General features: G+C 43.3%; 1 protein-coding gene across 1 annotated transcript in view; it reads right to left on the minus strand.

The window, feature by feature from the left end:
* The window catches only part of INTS9 (integrator complex subunit 9), an 85,412-nt gene extending 73,599 nt beyond the window's left edge, over positions 1 to 11,813 (minus strand). The window contains exons 1-2 of the mRNA XM_065400917.1: positions 11,760 to 11,813; positions 3,347 to 3,474 (exon numbers count right to left, since the gene is read on the minus strand). Coding sequence (XP_065256989.1) covers positions 3,347 to 3,474; positions 11,760 to 11,768 — 137 coding nt within the window. The 5' untranslated portion in view covers positions 11,769 to 11,813. The remainder of the gene's footprint in view (positions 1 to 3,346; positions 3,475 to 11,759) is intronic.
* Positions 11,814 to 19,633: the final 7,820 nt, after the last annotated feature.

Here is a 19,633-nt window from a genome sequence, read left to right on the forward strand (position 1 = left end):
ACTCTTTGCCAGAGGATGTTGTGAAGGCCAAGACTATAACAGGGCCCAAAAAAGAACTAGATTAATTAATGGAGGATAGGTCCATTAATGGCTATTAGCCAGGATGGGCAGAGATGGTGTCCCTAGCCTCTGTTTGCCAGAAGCTGGGAATGGGTGACAGGGGATGGATCGCTTGATGATTACCTGTTCTGTTCATTCCCTCTGGGGCACCTGGCATTGGCCACTGTCGGAAGACAGGATACTGGGCTAGATGGACCATTGGTCTGACCCAGTACGGCCATTCTTATGTAGAGCAGCACAAGCAAAAGTGCAAACGACCCCAGCACACACTACGGAACATCACAAGGAGTGGGACACAGAGGAGATTAAGACTGGAGGAGTGAAGACTGGGGATAAGATAAGATTAGAGCTGTGGCATGAGAGGGTGATGCCAGGTGAAGTCAATCCCATTTTGAAAACTGGGAGGGCAAAGTTGAATTAGTTTGGAAATGTACAAGCAGCCAGTGAGTGCGCGGAGGTGAAATGAGCCCGTTTCCTGGAATAACATAGCAATCTAGAGACGCAGGAATTCAAAGAAGCTCACTTTGAGAAAGTGAGATGGGGTTAAAAAAACTAAGGGAAAGGCAGGAATGAAGCAAGAACAAGTGTATGTGATACTCTAGAGGTGAAAAAATTTAAACAAGGGAGAGATGAGACGGAGCGTCTGGAGTCAAAGAGGATACCAAGACATTTGGCTTTGGTAGCAAAATTAAAAGCTAGGTCTTGGGTTTGAGTGGTAGTGGATTTAGAGACATGGGGCAAAGAGGACTCTTTCCTAGAAGCCAAAAAGTAGCACAATTCCCTCCTACACCACTCTTGACATTGTGATGGAGTGATTGATTAATCCAAACTAGTTAGAACTGTCACATAAATAATGTGAGCAAGCGTATCACTCTGCTAGAAAGGAAAGGTTAAGCGCCTTCTCTGTGTTCACTTTTAGCTCTTCGCATTTGACTTTGTTGTAAGAGAGAGAACTTCAGCTGATACACCTGTTTCCAGTGTATACATGGCACGAAAGAATGTTCTTTAGCCAACTCATCAAACGCATGCTATGTGCATGAATGGTGGTGTATCAGGCTGCTGACAGCAAGGAAGGCCTTTGCAGGACTAGATGGAGTCTAAACACTTTGTGATAGAACAGAAAGGTGTGAAGAATGTTCTTCACACTTTTCATTGGGCGAAACAAGACAGGGCTTCCCTCACTGGAAGTCTAAAGCAAAGGTATGAGGTGTGCCTCATTTTAGCAGAGTCCAAGGAAAAGAGGAAAGATGGCCTAGTGGTTAGGGCACAAACCTAGAACTTGGGAAACCTGGGTTCAAATTCACTTCTATTTTTAGCACGCTAGCTAGAGTACATCTACATGAGCTGCCATTTGCTCCCCCCCAGCTACTACATAGCTGTACCCTTCGTGCCTCAGTTCCCCATCCCCATTGTACAGATAATAGCCCTGCCCTATCTCACAGGGATGTTGTGATGATAAATATATTAAAAACTGGGAGGCACTCAGATACTGCGGTAACTGGGACCCTATAAATACCATAGATAGAACAAGTATCAGAGGGGTAGCCGTGTTAGTCTGAATCTGTAAAAAGCAACAGGACCCTCTGTTGCTTTTTATAGATAGAACAGGACTCCTCAGATCCAGCCCCTCTCAAGATCCTGACTTTCACTGCCACAACTCATCCCTTTCACAGAGTGCTGAGGAGATTAGTTATCTCCCCAAAGCTGGCCGAGCCCTTCAAATGCACACGCTCGGTACATTTCTTGCTGCAATGACTTTTCAGTCACCTTACAGACAAGACTGTCTCTGAATCTGATTAGTTGGTTCTGTTGGGTCAGGCGAGGGTCAAATCTGACATCTTTCTTTATTGTAATTGAGTCAGTTTTGTTCAGAAGTTCTGGAGATTCTTGGGGAATTTGGGGCTATGACCTGCAATGTAGTCACTCATGACAGGTTAAATCGAACAAGGAGGCACTGGATCTGCTATTGGTGGAGGTCGTCACCATCGCCTCAAGGAGCACTGATGCCAGCATGCCTAAAGCAACTGTTAGGCCTTTGCTGAAGAAGTTACTTCTTGGCACAGATAATGTCAATTACTGCTCTAAGTTTCCTGTTTGGGGGAAGTTTTTGGAAAGCAGGTGTGGACCGGGAGTCCTCAGACTTCATAGATCCTTTTAAAAAAAATCTAGTCGTGGCCCTCTGCATGGTATGTAGATAGCGCTCATCTCATTTTGGTGCTGGACAAAGCTCAGGTATCCATGCTGATTCTTTTAGTTCATATCAATTGCCTTCCATAAAGCAGAGGTTGAGCTGCAGGCCCTGGCAGAACGATGCTTATGTGGTTCTGTTTTTTCCCCTCCAAGGCATGTTGGGCAGTTGCTCTACTCCATTTAATCAATGAGATTGCTCTCCCACCCCCATGATAACCTCCAGTCCAGCCCCTGGACCCCTGAGGGTATTAGACCAGAGTCAAAACTACAGCATCCACCTGCCACAGTGACTAAGGTTGTGGGCCAAGGCATTCGAAGGGGCCTATATAATTTTAATTAAAACTCTTATTAGCCTCTAGTCACCATAGAGTTAAACCTTTCCTCCCCACCTACCATTCTGGCAACTTGTTCAACCTTACAAAAGAAGTAAGCCACCCTAGCAAGGGGCCTAATTTCATTTCTACCACGAGGAAGCGTGGTCTAGTCAGGGGATAGAGCACAGAAGTGGGAGTCTGGAGATCTAAATTACGTTTTTGGCTTATCACTCACGGTGGGATCCTGGACAAGTCACATTACCCCATCGTTAATCCATTTCTAGCCCCACCTGTTAAAAAATTAGGATAATAATGCTTTTGCTTTCAAATCTACAGGTGAAAAGCGCTAAGTGTTATTTTTATTTGCATTAGTTCAGACTCTGAAGAAGAGCTGGAGAAGAAGGTGGTTAAACAGCGTTTGCTGGGATTCCATGCACTCCAGATCAGTTACCCATTTATCTCATCTTGCATGAAGAAGCCAGAAAGATGACAGATATGCGACCTCACTTGCACTAAGCAGTTGCAGCAATACTTTACTGAAGCTTAGAATAAATTATCTGGAAAAGCCAATCAATAAATTGATAAAACGTCTTTTGTCTACTGAGCCAAAGGACATTATTTTGATAAAGGGAACTTTTAAGTGAGCAGGTCTATATATGATATCAGACGATAATGCTTATTTGTACCCTTTCTCGCTCCAGGTGCCATTTTAAGAAAAGCACTCCAAGTGCAGCCCAGGAAGAGCTGGGCTAGAGAGCTTTCAGGCTGCAGACCGACCATACCTCTGAACCAGTGGCAGCGGGAGGAAATTGAGGGTAGATGTCATATCCAGTCCGCAGTCTAACATGATAGTGGTGGATTTGAACTTGAGCACATTGCATGGCAAGGTTGGATGCCCCGACAAACAGTACTGAAAGAAGAAAACTAGAATTAGTAAAGAATCAACTATAACAAAGGACAAGCTGAAAAGGGGCCCCTAAGGGGCCACATGAGGCTTCTTGGCAAACAACCCTGCAAGGGAAAAGTTGTATAAATGTAGCCTGCATAAGCAGCAGCTCTGGGTGGGCCGCCTGCTTCTGAACAAAGACACCAGAGATGGACAGCACAAGTTACATTTATATAACCTCCTCTATCATGAACAATCCTAAATGATTTGCAAACTTAACAAGCCAAGACATAAATTACATATCAGAGAGGTCACTTCAGTTTCAGCTGAGAAGCAGGCACCTCTGGTATGGAAAGTGGCAAATATTTGAAAATGCATAGCAACACTGTGGAACAGTATAAGCCATGAAGTGAAGAATATGGCATATGATTGAAACCGGAGGGGTAATATAATTGCTCAAACTAGAATGCAGCCAGGACATGAGGGCATCTGCTCTCCTACTTGGGATCTGTAATGACCTCAAGTGGTCAAGATTTTGTTTTTACATCTCAAAGGTATCACTTCTGGTAGCATAGCCTCTCGTGCGGCACTATTTAAATACTAAGTATGACAATAATCACTTTATATATTCAAAGCTCTTCACAGACATTTTAAAAACTAAATTGATTAAAAACTGATTTTAAAAGCTAAGTTTATTTTGTAATCATTTATTTCATTTTACTCTCTTTAGTGAATAAGGTAGATTCGTCAATTTTACTTTCTAGCTCCGATCCCACACATTAGCACAGGCCCACAATGTTTGGGTTAAAACTCCTGGAGGAGAATGTTTTTAATTAAATTTGAAAAATCATGAAGACATTTTCCTTATTAGATTTGTAACTGCTTAAGTTTTAATTTTAAATTGCAAAACCTAAGTTATTCAACAGCATCCCTTTAAATTCTGCCTTCTGTCAGCATCGCTTTAAGAGATGTCCTTGCAGTTTTGGGGCCTATAGTATATGAATAATGTCCATTAAGTCAATAGAGCTACTCCCGGGTGTAAAATTAAGCACTCGCATAAGTCTTTATACTACTGAAATCGTATGTAACTGCTGCCACAGATCCAGCAAGTGGGAGGAGATGTGGGAAAACAGACAATTTTCTGTAGACCCTAAACAAACAAAGGTATTAAAAATTCAGCAATTAAGTATTTTTAAATGGGTACACTACAACCTTCAGTGTTCAAAACTCCCTTGTTATTAGAACAGGGTTATGTCCCTGAAGTGCTCAACACAGGGTGGATAAAAATCAATGATTTTATTTTTTAATTAAAAAAAAAAATGGATTTTTTTTATTTAAATAGGATTTTTTGATAAAATGCTTTTTGAGGAAAAAACCTATCTAAAGATAGTTATAACTAAGATACATTATATCTCATCATGGAATAGGGATTATAAATTTTAATTCTATAGTATGAGAATATATTCATGTAATGTTTAAGAAAAGTTTTGTAAATAAATTCCAATAGTTCATGGATTAGGGACCCAATCTTATGGGATTCCACAGGCTTCTGTATAGATTATTTATAGGTTAATCTTTCTATCTACCCAATAGGACTCAGTGTTCAGTCTAGAAGATGCCATCAGAGATGCTTAGTTTTGCAGTTCTCAAACTGTGGATTTGTGAATCCAGAGGTAACATTCTTGTTAACAGCAAAAATGTTTTTAAATAAATAAATAATATATAGAGGTGAGAAATAAGACCTCAACTCTATTGTCCCTCTGAAAATTTTCTGTACACAGAGTCAATCCCTTACCTTTCTCTAAAAGTGCAAAGTTTCAAAAAGTTCAATGAATAGAAGATTGTTGGGGGTGGAATAGATCTGGAAAAGGAGAAGAAGTCTGGAGATAAACGTGAGATGTGAGGGACATATGCTTGTTTTGTTAAAATATTATATGTTTGCTGTTAAAGATAAAAATCCAGAATACTTAACGTTGTTGTTTTAGTTAAATAAAACAATTTAAATGTCTTGTCTGGTGATGTTCTCCTCCTAATACAGCACGGCAAGAAAATCCTCCAAATATTAATGATTAACCTGTTGAACTGGAGATAGTTCACCTCCCAATGACTTCATAAATATCTGCTTAAATTAACTTTGGTAAATTAAATAACCGAATAATCATTCATTTTCTGATATAGCTGTAAAACTAATCTGAAAAGTTTTCAAAGTAAATCACTGTTTAAAAAAATATAGGGTGTACCTTCTAAAATGAAACCTACATCTATCTCTGAGTTGTGAAGAATATGTATTAAGGTTATAACAACCAACAAGAATGCACTTTTATGTAGAAAACCATGACTAAATTGAGTCTTCCTGACTAATGATTTAAATCAAATCCACCCTGGCTCAACACCAAGACAAAGCTTGGTTTTTGGAACGGGGGGACAATATACGAAGCAGGGAAGCTAGCTCAGGTCACAGCAGAGATGAGACACTAAAACTTACACATCCTGGGTGTCAGCGAGAGCAGATGGACAGGATCAGGAAGATTAACAGTCTCGGGAGAAACTTTGCTGTTTTCTGGACGGGATGATGGACAACACCATGAGGGTGTTGTCATCCTTATGAAGAAGGGAGTGGAGCATTCCCTGCTTGAATGGAAATCCATCAGCAGCAGAGTTATGAGAGCCAGACTGAAAGGGCAACATACTAATATCACCCTGATTCAGTGTTATGCTCCGACAAATGACAGTGATGAAGAAGTAAAGGACAACCTTACACTACAGGTGGAGTTAGAGAGAGTACCATGCCATGACCTAACTATCGTCATGGGAGACCTGAATGCCAAGGTAGGTAAGGACAACACAAACAATGACAGAGCAATGGGAAGACATGGGTGTGGCACTATGAATGAAAACGGAGAAATGCTTGTTGATGTCTGTAATATCAATGACCTTCTCATCTGCGGAACCCTATTTGAACATCGTGAAATTCACAAGCTGACATGGTGTTCTCCAAATGGCAGAGATAAGAACCAGATTGACCATATCATGATCAATGGCAAGTGGCGATGCTCACTGACAGATGTGAAAGTGAGAAGGGGTTCACATGTTGGCAGTGACCACCACCTTGTGACAGCCTCCATCAGGCTAAAACTGAGAAGTGTGGGTCCGCCAAACAAGGGATATAGACATTATGATATTGACAAGCTAACGTCCTTTGAAATACAGAAAGCCTTCGTTCTGCAGTTAAAGAACAGGTTTCAAGCACTTGCAGACCTTGATGAAGAGGAGGGGAACGCAGATGAGGAGATCAACAAGAAGTGGGACAAAGTAACAGCAATTTATAAACAGAGCAGTGAAGCCTGTCTAGGCTAAAGGCAGAAGAGAAGGAAGGAGTGGATTACACCCAGCACATGGAACGCCATAGAATCCAGACGAGCCCCGAAGAAAAAAGTTTTAGACACAAAATCCCAGAAGCTAAAGGACAAATACCACGAGCAGTATAGCCAGGCACACCGGGAGGTCAAACGCCTTGTGAGAGCGGACAAACGGCATTATATTGATAATCTGGCAACACAAGCAGAGGATGTAGCTGCTCGTGGTGAACAAGGAACTGTCTACAAAATGACGCGGCTTATCAGTGGTAAATGGCAGACACGCACAAACACTCATCAGGAACAAACAAGGCCACCTACTAACAACTAAAAAAAAACAAGAAATGCACAGGACAGAGCATTTCAAAGAACTGCTAAACAGGGAGCTACCTAAAGAGGAAGCAAACATCCAGGAGGCAGAAGAAGATCTTGATATCAACACAGACACCCCAACTAAGGAAGAGCTCATTCAAGCCATCAAATCCTTAAAAAATGGGAAAGCTCCTGGCAAGGATAACTTGAATGCAGAATTGTTCAAGGTAAAGCCTAAATTAGCAGCATCTATCCTGGCCCCTCTATATACATCAGTCTGGGAAAGGGAAAAAGTGCCAGATGAGTGGACCAATGGGGGTTATAGTGAAGATACCAAAGAAAGGAACTCTTAGTGATTGTAATAACTGGCGTGGTATCACACTTTTATCTGTGCCAAGCAAAGTATTGTGTAAGATCATAGTCCAGCGTATATCAGAGGCAGTTGATAGCGTTCTCAGAAAAGAGCAAGCTGGTTTTCAGAAAGGGCGTGAATGCACAGACCACATCTTCATTCTACGAAACATAATAGAACAGTGCTTAGAATGGCAAAGGCAACTCTACATATATTTCATAGACTTTGAGAAGGTTTTTGATAGCATTCACAGGACCAGCCTATGGCGCATTCTGTGGGCATATGGAATTCCTTTCCATATAATCAACGTCATCAAAAGCTTCTATTTCAACTTTACATGCAGTGTTGATCACAGTGAACTCAGTTTTGAGGTCAAAACAGGAGTACGTCAGGGGTGTGTTATGTCTGCAATCCTTTTCAACATTGCCATTGACTGGGTAATGCGGCATACAACAAAAGACATGCCAAGAGGCATTAAATGGACACTCTTCTCATCCCTTGAACACCTGGACTTCACAGATGATGTTGTTCTCCTATCACATACCCAACACCATATACAAGAAAAAACAACTCGACTCAACGCATTCACAGCCAGCAAATTGGACTGAAAATCAACCGCAATAAGACAGATATCATGACCTTTAATATTGCCTCACCATCACCAGTACGGATAGAGGATTATGTTCTCACCAATGTAGAAACATTCACGTACTTGGGCAGCACCATCAGCAAGGACGGTGAAACAAGCTAGGACATCCGGAACAAAATCAATAAAGCCAGGAACACCTTCAGGAGCTTAAATACAGCCTGGAAATCATCAAAATACAACACCAAAACCAAACTCAAGATTTATCAGAGCTGCGTACTTTCAACTCTACTTTATAGTGCAGAATGCTGGGGAATGAGAAAGTACGACATGTCCAAACTGTCTTCATTCCATACAATCTGCCTCAGAAAAATCCTCCATAGCTTTTGGCCCAGAACCATCTCAAACCAAGATCTATTGACACAGTGCAGCCAAGAGGATCTGAGCACCATCATTGAAAGGAGGCGTTGGAGATGGATCGGTCATGTGCTTCGGATGGAAACTGATTCCATCACCAGAGTAGCACTAATATGGACACCTGAAGGCGAGCGAAAAAGAGGCTGCCCAAAAGCAACATGGCGAAGAGCTGTGGCAGCTGAGCTGAAAATCCTGGGGCACAGCTGGGGAACCAATGAAAGACTTGCCAGAAACAGACAGGAGTGGAGGAGCTTTGTCACTGCTCTAAATGCCAGAGGTGTAATAAGAACATGATGATGATGTCCCTGAAATCTCTTGGATCCATGGAAAACCCCCCTCCCTGTTTTTTTCCTTTATGACTTATTCAATGTCCTGTATGACTTTCAAATAATTTAAGTTGTACTGTGTTGACATTCAAACGGTTATTCCAATGAGATTATAACAGTTATTGCTTAAAGCTCATTAAAACAGACCTGCAACATACCCCAAACGTTGTGTTCTTGGGCCTGTCCAACTGGTGGGTCCAGTTTGCTATTTATCTTTTTTTAAGTTTTCTAAAAATACAACTACAGGCACCCCAAGTGCTCTTGGTGTCTGTCCCATTAATTGAAGGTCATAACTCACGAACCAAAGTTTGTCCATAAATATATCCACCTCGGACCATGATCTCTTCAACAACTTTAGAGAAGAAAGAAAGAGACAGGCTTAGAAAAGCGGCTGGAAAGTTAACACATCTGGACTCTGGCAGATCAAGGCAAAGAGCAAGTTCCAAATCCAAGGACTCCTCACAGGGGATGCTCCACTGTCTTATTTATAGGGCCCTACCAAATTCACGGCCATGAAAAAAGCATCATGGACCGTGAAAGCTGGTCTCCCCTGTGAAATCTGGTCTTTTGTGTATTTTTACCCTATACAGGTACTATATATATTTCACAGGGGAGACCAGCGGTTCTCAAACTGGAGGTCCTGACCCAAAAGGGGGTTGCAAGGTTATTGTAGGGGGGTCTTGGTATTGCCACCCATACTTCTGCACTGCTTTTAGAGCTGGATGGCCGGAGAGTGGCAGCTGCTGGCCAGGCACCTAGCTCTGAAGGCAGCGTCCCTCCAGCAACAGCACAGAAATAAGGGTGGCAATACTACGACCCAGCTACAAAAACCTTGTGACCCCCTCTCCCCACAACCCGCTTTTGTGTCAGGAGCCCTACAGTTACAACAATGTGAAATTTCAGATTTAAATATCTGAAATCATGAAATTTACAATTTTTTTAATCCTATGGCTCTGAAATTGACCAAAGAGGACCATGAATTTGTTAGGTTCCTACTTATTTACGTTGAGGTATCTCCAGTATGAGTGCCTCTGCTGCTGACTTCACATGTGGCAGCTTGGCATGGGAGAGAGGCAATCTCTCAGGTAACCAGGCCCCAAGCCATTCAAGGGACTGGTAGGTTAAAACCCAACAGCTCAAGTTCCACACAGAAACCAGTGCAGATTGTGCAGCAGTGCTCTAATGTTAGTTACATGCTACTTATGGGCAGTATAGATGTGGTGGAGTTTGCTGTTGGATTTGCCTTTATAATTGTCAGCAGCAGCAAGAGCCTGAATGAAAGCCCATTAAAATCAGTGGCCGTCTTTCCATAGTCTTCACTAGGCTTTGAAGCAGGAGCCTATTGCTTGGGACTGGTGCCTATTGTTTTTGGTCTTGTTCTTCCAAATTTAAAACAAATAAATGGGGGACCAGGATGAAATTGCCAAAAACCCTGGATTTCACTTGTGACCCAAGACGGATACCCAAGAGAAAGAGCTAGGACCTTAAGCTACCGGCCTACCACCACCTTGGCCTCAAAATATTTTGTAGTCATTTCAGCCCATTTGCACTCCCGCCCCCCACAATGGAATCTTTGTTTCTGACAACAAAATTGTTCTTTCAGCTCAGTACATGTGGCTCACTAAAGTAAGTTAGGTGAAAAGCACTATGCACATACAAACTAATGATTTCAGTGCATTTTGCAAACACTTAGATTTCATATCCTTCCTACCCTGCCCCACTCCCACAAACACATGTGCTTAAGTTTACATGACTAGTCCCATTGATCATAGAATATCAAGGTTAGAAGGGACCTCAGGAGGTCATCTAGTCCAACCCCCTGCTTAAATCAAGACCAATCCCCAGACAGATTTTTGCCCCAGATCCCTAAATGGCCCCCTCAAAGATTGAACTCACAACCCTGGTTTTAGCAGGCCAATGCTCAAACCACTGAGCTATCCCTTCCCCACTAACTAGTCACATAAAGTTAAGCATATTGAATCACAGAAATGTAGGGCTGGAAGAGCCTCAAGAAGAAGTCATCAAGTCCAGGCCCCTGCCCTGAGGCAGGACCAAGTAAATGCATATGTAACTGTTTGTAGGATCAGAACCTGAAGCTACCTACCTATTAAGCTCATTTTACAGAGGGAAGTTAAGCCATAGCAAAGGTAAGCGATTTGCCCAAAGTCACAAAACAAGCCAGAGATGGAGACAGAACCCAGGAGGTCCACCCCAGAAGCCTGTGCTCTATTACAATACACACCTTCCCTATGGCAAAGCCTTCTTCAAAGTAAACCAAAGTATTTTCAGAGAGTTCCATTTTTAAGGACCGTATCGCTCCAAGTTAAAGAACTCAGAATTTGGGTTCACAAATCCTGGAGGTGACTCAGCTTTTCCAACGTTCAGACAAGGAAGTGCAGTGTGTGATGATTATCAGGGTGGGCCACCCGTTGTCACATGCAGAGGTCTTCGCCTGTGTGACACCCCTTCAGAAGTATCCCCCACTCTACCATCAACATCAGCCCCTTCCTGCCTTCCACTGCAGCTATCCCAGCCTTTCACAGGGAGTCTCTAGTCCCTTTCAGAAGCAGAGAATCTGGACTCTCGACTGCAGCTCTGCATGGCAGGGCGCTTTGCCTTCCCGTGTGCTGCAGGACCTGGCTCAGTGTTTGGATGCTCCCCCCACAGACAGGCGACAGAAAGCGTCCCCCAGCGCTTCCACTGCAGGGCTGAACACAGCCCTGCCCCTCGCAGGGCCTCAGTTTCCCCACCTGTAGGGAGGAAGGCGACCCCCACGCTCCAGCAAGGGGCAAGGCTGAGGTTTAACCCCCTAATGCTCAGTAAACACTCAGAGGTAGCCATGGTGACCAGGCCTGAACCCCAGGGGCAGGATTCCCCCCCATGCACGGGTCGGAGGAGTGGGGAAGCGGGGGAACCCTTCCCCCCATCCCCACACGCAGACACTGACTATACAGACTCACCAGCTTCATGCTTTACCCGGCCGGCGCTATTTACTGTAACCATCCTCCCGCTTCCTGCCCAGTCTCTGCCACCCAGAGCATCATGGGACTTGTAGTCCGCTTCCCTCTCCGCCCGCCGCCTTCTTCTGCCCAGGATGAAGTCATGCCCAGCCGCCTCTTCCCCAGGGGCATCCTGGGAGTTGTAGTCCCCTCCTCGCCCGAGCCCCGCTCTCCATTGGCGTGCCGTTCCGGAGGGGCATGCTGGGAGTTGTAGTCCTCGGGCCTCGGCTCTCCCCTTCACCCAGGGGAGGGGGGAACTACAAGTCCCAGGGTCTCACAGCGGCGGCAGGTGGGAGCTTGGATGTTGATATCAACATGGCGCTTGCCCGACAGACAAAGACAGTCAGGCTGGTGTGATTGAGCCAAAAAAAAAAAAAAAAAAAAAAAAAGAGCAGGGGGGAGGGGGGAATTTCTCTTGGGGGGTCGGGGAGGGGGGATTGGAAGCTGAGGGATTTTCACCCCCCATTGCTCCCCTCCCTCTGCACCCCCATTATTCTCCCCCTCACACTGGGACTGGGGATCCCCCCACTGGTGCTGTTACATGGTGAGGTGGAGAAGTGACCAGGATCCAGAGGTGAGTGTTACTGGGCGCGGGGGATCGTGCTGCTTTCGGGGGGGGGGGCAGGAGGGACGGGGGGCGGGTCCCCTGAGCTTGTGCTGGGTCTGGCTGGGGGAGTTTAACCCTGGGGTCGGGGGAGCTTCCTTGAGCCCCTGGAGCACAGGTTGTGTGAGATGGATTTGGGGGTGGGGGAGTCCCCTTGCCCAGTGCTGGGTTTGGGGGCAGTGGAGGGGGAGGTCCCGTTAGCCTGTGCTGGATTTTGCTGGGAGAGTTTAATACAAGGGATCTGGGTGGCTCCTTGTATCCTTGAAGTGGGGGCAGGGAGGTGTCCCCTAGACAGGGTTGTTTTTTTGCTGGGGGGAGTTTAACACTGTGGTTTTGTTAAGGGCAGGGGTGGGCTTCTTGCTGTCCTTGAAATACAAGCTGCGAGTGACATTAATTTTTTTGTTGTTTTTTGGGCGGGGGAGAGTAGATGGGCGATGAGGGGAAGGAATCCCCTTAGGCTGCGTTGGGTTTTGCTGAGGAGTTTGACGCTGGGATGGGGAGGGATGGTGGATCCTTGTATGCCTGAAGCACAAAACTGTGTGAGAGCAATGGTGTGTCTAAGGAGGGGGCTTGCACCAGGTTAGACTCTGTTCTGGTGGGTTTGGGGTGTCTGAGGTTTGTGTGGCCACTTGCACTGCCTGAAATAGGGGATGGGAGGACGGGGACAGCTTCTGCTGCCAGTGGGCTGGGGTGTGTTGGGGTATTCTGCAGGCTGTAGTAGTTTTGCAAGGGAGTTGAACATAAGGCTGGGTAGAGGGGGATTAGAGAAGAAGGGAGGCGCCTTGTCCAGTGTTGGGATACTACGGTGATGGGCGCACTAGTAAAACCTAGATTATGTTCTTGAGACACAGAATGTGTGTGGTATGAATTATGGTGAAAGAAGAGGAGGTTGTTGTTTCTCGCCAGGGAATTTTATACTTGCCTATAGGGAGGAGGATAGGGAAGATACCTTTGGAGCAAATAAAGTGCCTGTGAAATCACTTGGGAGAGGGAGGGTCCTTGTTAAGAGGAGAGATTCTGTGTTGGTAGGTTGGTGTGGGTGGATGTAGGGGGGATGGTACAGTGCTTTTATGGTTGTATGTCCAAGACACTAGTGAGAGCTTGCTACCAAAACAAATCTGCTTGATACAGAGGACAGAGCATGCATGATGAGGAAGAGACAGGTGAGAACCCTAAGGGGATGTTGTAGCTGATGTGTTTAACCCTGGAGGGCAGGGGGGAAACATAGGAAGGTGGCTCCTTGAATGTATGGGAGAAGAGCATGGGTGCAGTGTTTATTTTGTTTTTACTTTTAAGAAGAGGCTCAGGTTTTGAGGTGGAGGGAGGGTGTTAAAATTGCTTTTATATTTGTACCTGGGACATTCCTTTGAATGCCAGTGTGTGGCCCCAAAACTGCCTAAAAAAGAGTGAGGCTGGAGAAGGCGGTCGGGAATTCTGCTAGGCTTGTACATTCTGTGTTTAGTTTTTGCTTGCTGTGGAGTTGAAAAAAATGGGCAGGATGGTTTTCTTTGAGGTGTAAATATATATACAGCAAGATGGACTGAGCTGAGCTCTTGCTCCTCAGTTTTGGGTGGTGGGTTTTGGTGTATGGGAAGGGGTGGTTAAAAGTGCCTCTAAATGTGTCTGCAGGGTGCTCTCTTTGGAAACAATTTTTGCATTAGCTTTGAAAAATCTTTTGATCATATGTCTTATTTCCTCCACCCCCTTCAAATAGGGGAAGGAAAGGATGCCTTTTGGGCTGGGAGGGAAAGAGGAAGTGTGATGAGCGTTGCCACTTCCCTGTCTGTGTACTCGGTTTATTCTGGAGTTCAAGTGACATTGGGAGCACAGAGGCAGTGGCTTCAAGTGCTAAATGCATATGGACTGAAAATGGTGGGTTTTAAATTTAATGGCTAGGACACTGATTTGGGAAGAGCAAGTCTGCTAGGTACTGGCTGTGTTCCCCTGACTCAGAAATCAGAGGGGATAGATAGAGGAGACTGAACTGATGGAAGGGGATGCAATTTGCATGAATGATGCTACACAAAAAGTTGTGTTGTATAAATGGCTTGTGCTAGGCAGTCAACTCAGCTTGCAAAACCCTGGACTGCCTGTCTGGATACCATGATATCACTAGTTCATTTCTGCAGGGCTCATCAGGTGCAGGAGCCTCTCTGCTTCCTTCCTGGGATGGTGCAGCTGGCTTCTGATTTCCTCCATGGATGGGAGAGGAGGAGTCCTGTGCAGTTTTTTTCCCCTCTGAGATGATTGCATTTTCTTTGGCCTCACTGTTCCCTGCCTCATTAGTAGGAACTGCATCTATATTTGTTTACCACTATGCCATGCCAATAGGAATGTCTGGAGTAGTGGGGAGTTGGGTGTATGTGAATTCATCTCACTAACATGTTTTTTTTTCTTCCATTGTTTTAAGATGATGCTAGGACACAATTTTGCAACAGCAGGCAGTAAACTTCATTTCTTTGTGGTTTTTGACACTCCCTCTTTGCTGGGTTATCTGTTTCTGAGCTAAATCCCTAAGGAAAGGGTTGGGGGACAGGCAGCACATTACATACACACGGCTGGAGCTTCTTTAGGTTCAGACAGACTTTGTCTCTTTGGTTGTGAAAATTATTTGCCGTCTCTCTATGTTCTAGGAGTGCTGGAATTTCTGAGGTGGCAGGATTATACTTGATCTATCTGTAAATTGATGTTCTTGCATGTGGGAACACTGTCCATTTTCTCTTATGCAAAGATTCTTCATCTTTAACTCCGTGTGACAGGCACAGCCTTTTTGTAGGGTTGACAGAATTTATTAGTGGGTTGAGCATGGGACTAGGAACAAGGAATTTATGTTTTACCCTGCTGTGTCTATTCCTAGTATTCCTCTGGCACAGAACAGGCATCAGCATTTTTACCACTGTGTCATCTAACTCTGTTCAGAGCAGGTCGACACAATTGTGGAGTGCAGGCCACCAGCCGTTTTATAGTAGTGCTAGAGGCTGCACAGTTGCCAGAAGAACGGTGGGAGGATTTCAAAAAATCTTGTCTAGACCAGGCCTTCTTATCTCTGCCATTTACTTCTTGTGCAGTTATGGGCAAGTCATTTTCATCTGTTGGGCCTTTCTAAATCTGTTGGCTAGAGGCCAACCAAGAATGAGATCTCATTGAACTCCGTACTGTACAGAGCGTGAGTAGCCAGTGCCTGCCCCAACCAGCTTATCTCTGTCTCAGTTTCCCTATCTGTAAAATAGGAATGCTTACTAATCTCCTAAAGAGGGGTGTTGTGAATAAATGTCTGGCCAGTGTTTTGAAAGTGCCGTTGGTGTTTTATGAAGTATTATTTTGTAGTCATAAGAAGTGGCACATTCATAAATTTATGGGGGAACTTGGAGATTCTCTGCCTTCAGATTAGGAACTAGGGAAATATTGTGGCTTTGTTTTTCTTTACATTGAATAAATGCAAAGGTCTGTAGTAAAATGTACTTGTTCCATTCTGAACTGTTGAGGCCGATCTGCTTCCATTGAAGTCCATGGAAGTTTTTTGTAGTTTGAGCCTTCAGTGCGCGATTCTGGGGTAGAGGGAAGGACTCCAGTCAGGCAAAAATGAATGGAATTTTCAAAGATATGGGAATCAGTTTAACTTATAACATTACCTCTCTTTCATAAACAGGTATTTCTGATGACACCTACACCAACAAACAGGCAGATAATTGTAGCTTGTGTGGGATGGCAGTGGGTTTGCATTTAAACCAAGCAACTTGTCATGCCTGCAATGGTATTGATGCACACAGGCTCCTGTGTCTATGTTGAGCCCAGCGGGGTTCTGATTACAGGATCAGGACCTATTATGAGCATATTCTTCACCTTCTGCGAAGTTTAGGATTTGAGGTCAACCATTTTAAGGGATGCTGTCCACTTAAAAACCCTATTACAAAGGAACATAGGCCTTTACCCTTATTATCAATAACTTTATACAGTTTGTTTATTCTACATTTTTTGGATGCTTTAAAATCAATTAAGTCAGTTTCACTTTACATTGATTTATTGGGGCTTCAGTCATGCACAGGAGTCCACTTTGCAGCTCTTCAAGACTGGGCCCTTACTTAGGCCTGTGCTGACAATATGATCTTTTGCTTTAATCTTGTATGTTACCAATAATGCTAAATAATATTAGTGATTTATTGACACTTAAAATATAGCAGATGCCTTGGATCTGATTTTTTTTTTTTTTTTAATGAGACACTTATGATTTTGGATGGAGTTTTACAAGGTGACGAGAAGGGGTTATTTTAAAATTGTTTATTTTTAAATCACTTCTCTAAAGTTGTTTGGTAATCCGTTACATTTTCCAGCTCCCTATTATATATAACTTCTTATTCTTACTATTGTATTCCAGTAGCACCTAGAAATCCCAGCTGAGATCAGGTCCTGTATTGCTAGGTGCTGCATATGCACATATTAGGAGATGACCCCTGCTCCTAAGAGCTTAGAAGGCCTAGATTCTGTAAGCATGTTTAACTTTATGAATGCAGATAGCCTAGTCAAATGCTTAAAGTTAAGTGCTTGCAGGTTTTGGATCCAAGCAGACAAGATAGATGGGGTGTAAAAAAGGAAATGTTGTTCCCATTTTACAGACTGTGAACTGTGAGGCCTAAAGAGAGTGACTGGCCCAAGATCAGACATGGAGTCAATGACAGAACTGGGAAATGAACTGTGATCTCCAGAGTCTCACTCCAGTGCTTTAATCACCAGACTGATTCTTGCTCTCTGAGTTACTTGGCTGGCTACCAAATTTTAAAATACTGCCTACAGATTCTTTTCTTTCTTTCAAACTTTTTAACCCGAAGGTGGCAGTTACTTTTATTTTTCAGTTGGGTCTTGAAAATAGTAGATTGGAAAACTTCATCCAAACAGAACTTCTCTGACCTGTTACTAACCGGAAACAGTCTCTAGCAAGTGAACCTTTAATTTAAATTAAACATAGTGAGACTCTTTTGGAGAAAAGTTGCAAATTGTGGTCTTTGTTGCAGGTTAGCATATAAAATGTTCTCAGATTGAGGCAGTCGTATCGTCTATGACAACAACAACAAAAAGTGGAAAATCAGTTCCCTAGTATCTGGCCAACTGAAAATTTCATCTTGTAACTGTGAAAGACACATTTATTTTTATGTTGTGACTGCTAAAAAAAAAAAAAAAAGTTGCTAAGGAGATATACTAGGTTGAAAATCTGTTCTCTCTTGAATCTAGCCTTGTTTGGTTTTTCAATAAGGGAATTTACACAGGGTTAGTTTGTGGCCAGAAATGATTGTTGAGAAGCCTTTAACATACCTAGCCTTAAAATGAGGATGTGCTGAAATACTTTTTGTTTATCGTGTCATTTGAAACACAAATTTCAATCACAAGTTGACCAAAATCCCATAGTTAATGCAGACATACTTCATAATATGCTGCTGAGCAAAGTGCTCATTTCACAGTTGTGAAACTGCTTCTTATAGGTATTATTGCATCATAAAGCCTAACCTAATCAGAATGATCGATTTACGGCGATAGCTTGTAGGCAGCATTGGTACTGTATGGCTCTTACATTTCATATTTGATTCATTACTGCTGAGACACTGTCCTTCTTATTATCCACTCCATGATAAAGTAATTCTTTGCACTTTTATCTGTAGATCTTAAAGTACTTTACAGAGGTGCACTTTGCAGACAGAGAAACTGAGGCTCAGAGGCTAAGGGACTTGCCCAAGTTCACACACTGTCACTGGCAATTGGAAATACGAGTCCTCTTAGACCTATCCCATGCTTAATTTGCATCTGTGGTCTGTCAATGTTTATTTTTAAATCTGTAAGGAGTTTATGGTCTGGTCCTTTACGATTCTGAGCACCTACTGCTCCTGTTGACTTCGGTGGCTTGACATTTCTCAACCTCATTAATCCTCTTTAATTCATTCTTTTTCAGGTCTGTCAAAATTCTCCTTTTCTTACCATGCCAAAACCACCATATGTGTAACTTCTCAGATGACCACTTAAGGCCCAGTTCCCTCTTCCTGTATCTCCCTCTTCCTACTGATTTCAGTAGGAGTTTTTACCTGTGCTGTGTTCTAAATCTACTCCAAGAGTGTGCTTGTTTGTGTTGCCATGCATTTTATTTCAGCATCTTATTCCATTATTTTTGTATAATGCAAATATTCTAAGCTTGAACAATTAGTGTTTTTTTCAGAATTACAAGCCAATGATTATTTTGCTCAAATACATTTTTGGGCCGATTTCCCCAATCCCTAGTTTTTAATCAAGGCTGCACAGTAAAGGTAAACTTAAAGTGGAGAGCCCTTAAAACCCTGAACTGTTTTAGTGCAGTGCTTTTGACTAAGTGTGTTCTGATTCATCTTTCCCATGTCCATGCAGTTAAAATGGATGGAAGGTCAGTTACCTAAACATTTCTCTTATAAGATTTTTGTATGTATGTTTACTTTCTTGATTTATGCTGGGTTTGTTGCCATTACTAGACAATAACTTTATTAATAGGCTTAGCCGTTCATCAGATATGATTTAGATTCATCTCACTCTCACTGAGTTTGTTGTATGGTTGACCACACACCTACCTACAAGCATGTGTGTATGCTGTTGGGGAATCCTTCCTCTGAGGTACTGCCCTCTTGTGGATGGAATATTGTTGTCAGACCTAATCAAAAATATCCTAACGTTGCCCTCTACTGTCTGCAGTCTACAGAGGCTAAGTTTTATTTATTTAATATTTCCTCATGCATGGAAGTGGCCAGGAATAACATCCGTCTCCTCTTGTAGCTGAGACATGAAATGTGTATGAAACCTATCCAGTGCTGTTGAGGTGATACTGAAACTGCCAACTGGCGGAAGAAGTGCATGCAATTAAAACCCAAGTACACAAGATAAATCCATTATGCTTGGCCATGACTGTGCAGCAGATGAATCTCCCTTGCTCTGAATCCCTCGAATTGGTTAAAGTTCATTTACTGTTAATTCAGTAGCAAAACTGCCTTGTTTTTTCTTTTTTAAAAGAAATGCGAGTCATAACTTCAGTGACTTCTTCTTTGTGTCCTCAAATAAAATGATTACTCTTGAAACAGAACAGTAAAAGTCCTCTTCTGGGGATTTAAAAATAATCCTGCTGAACAGCTGATTTTGTTGCTTTGAAGAGCCTACATTCTGTAAACTAGGAAGTGTAGCACATGGCCACTTTCTGCATTTTGAGCTGCCCAGTTGTTTTGAGCTC

Source organism: Emys orbicularis, chromosome 3, assembly GCF_028017835.1.
Source record: "Emys orbicularis isolate rEmyOrb1 chromosome 3, rEmyOrb1.hap1, whole genome shotgun sequence".
NCBI lineage: Eukaryota > Metazoa > Chordata > Testudines > Emydidae > Emys > Emys orbicularis.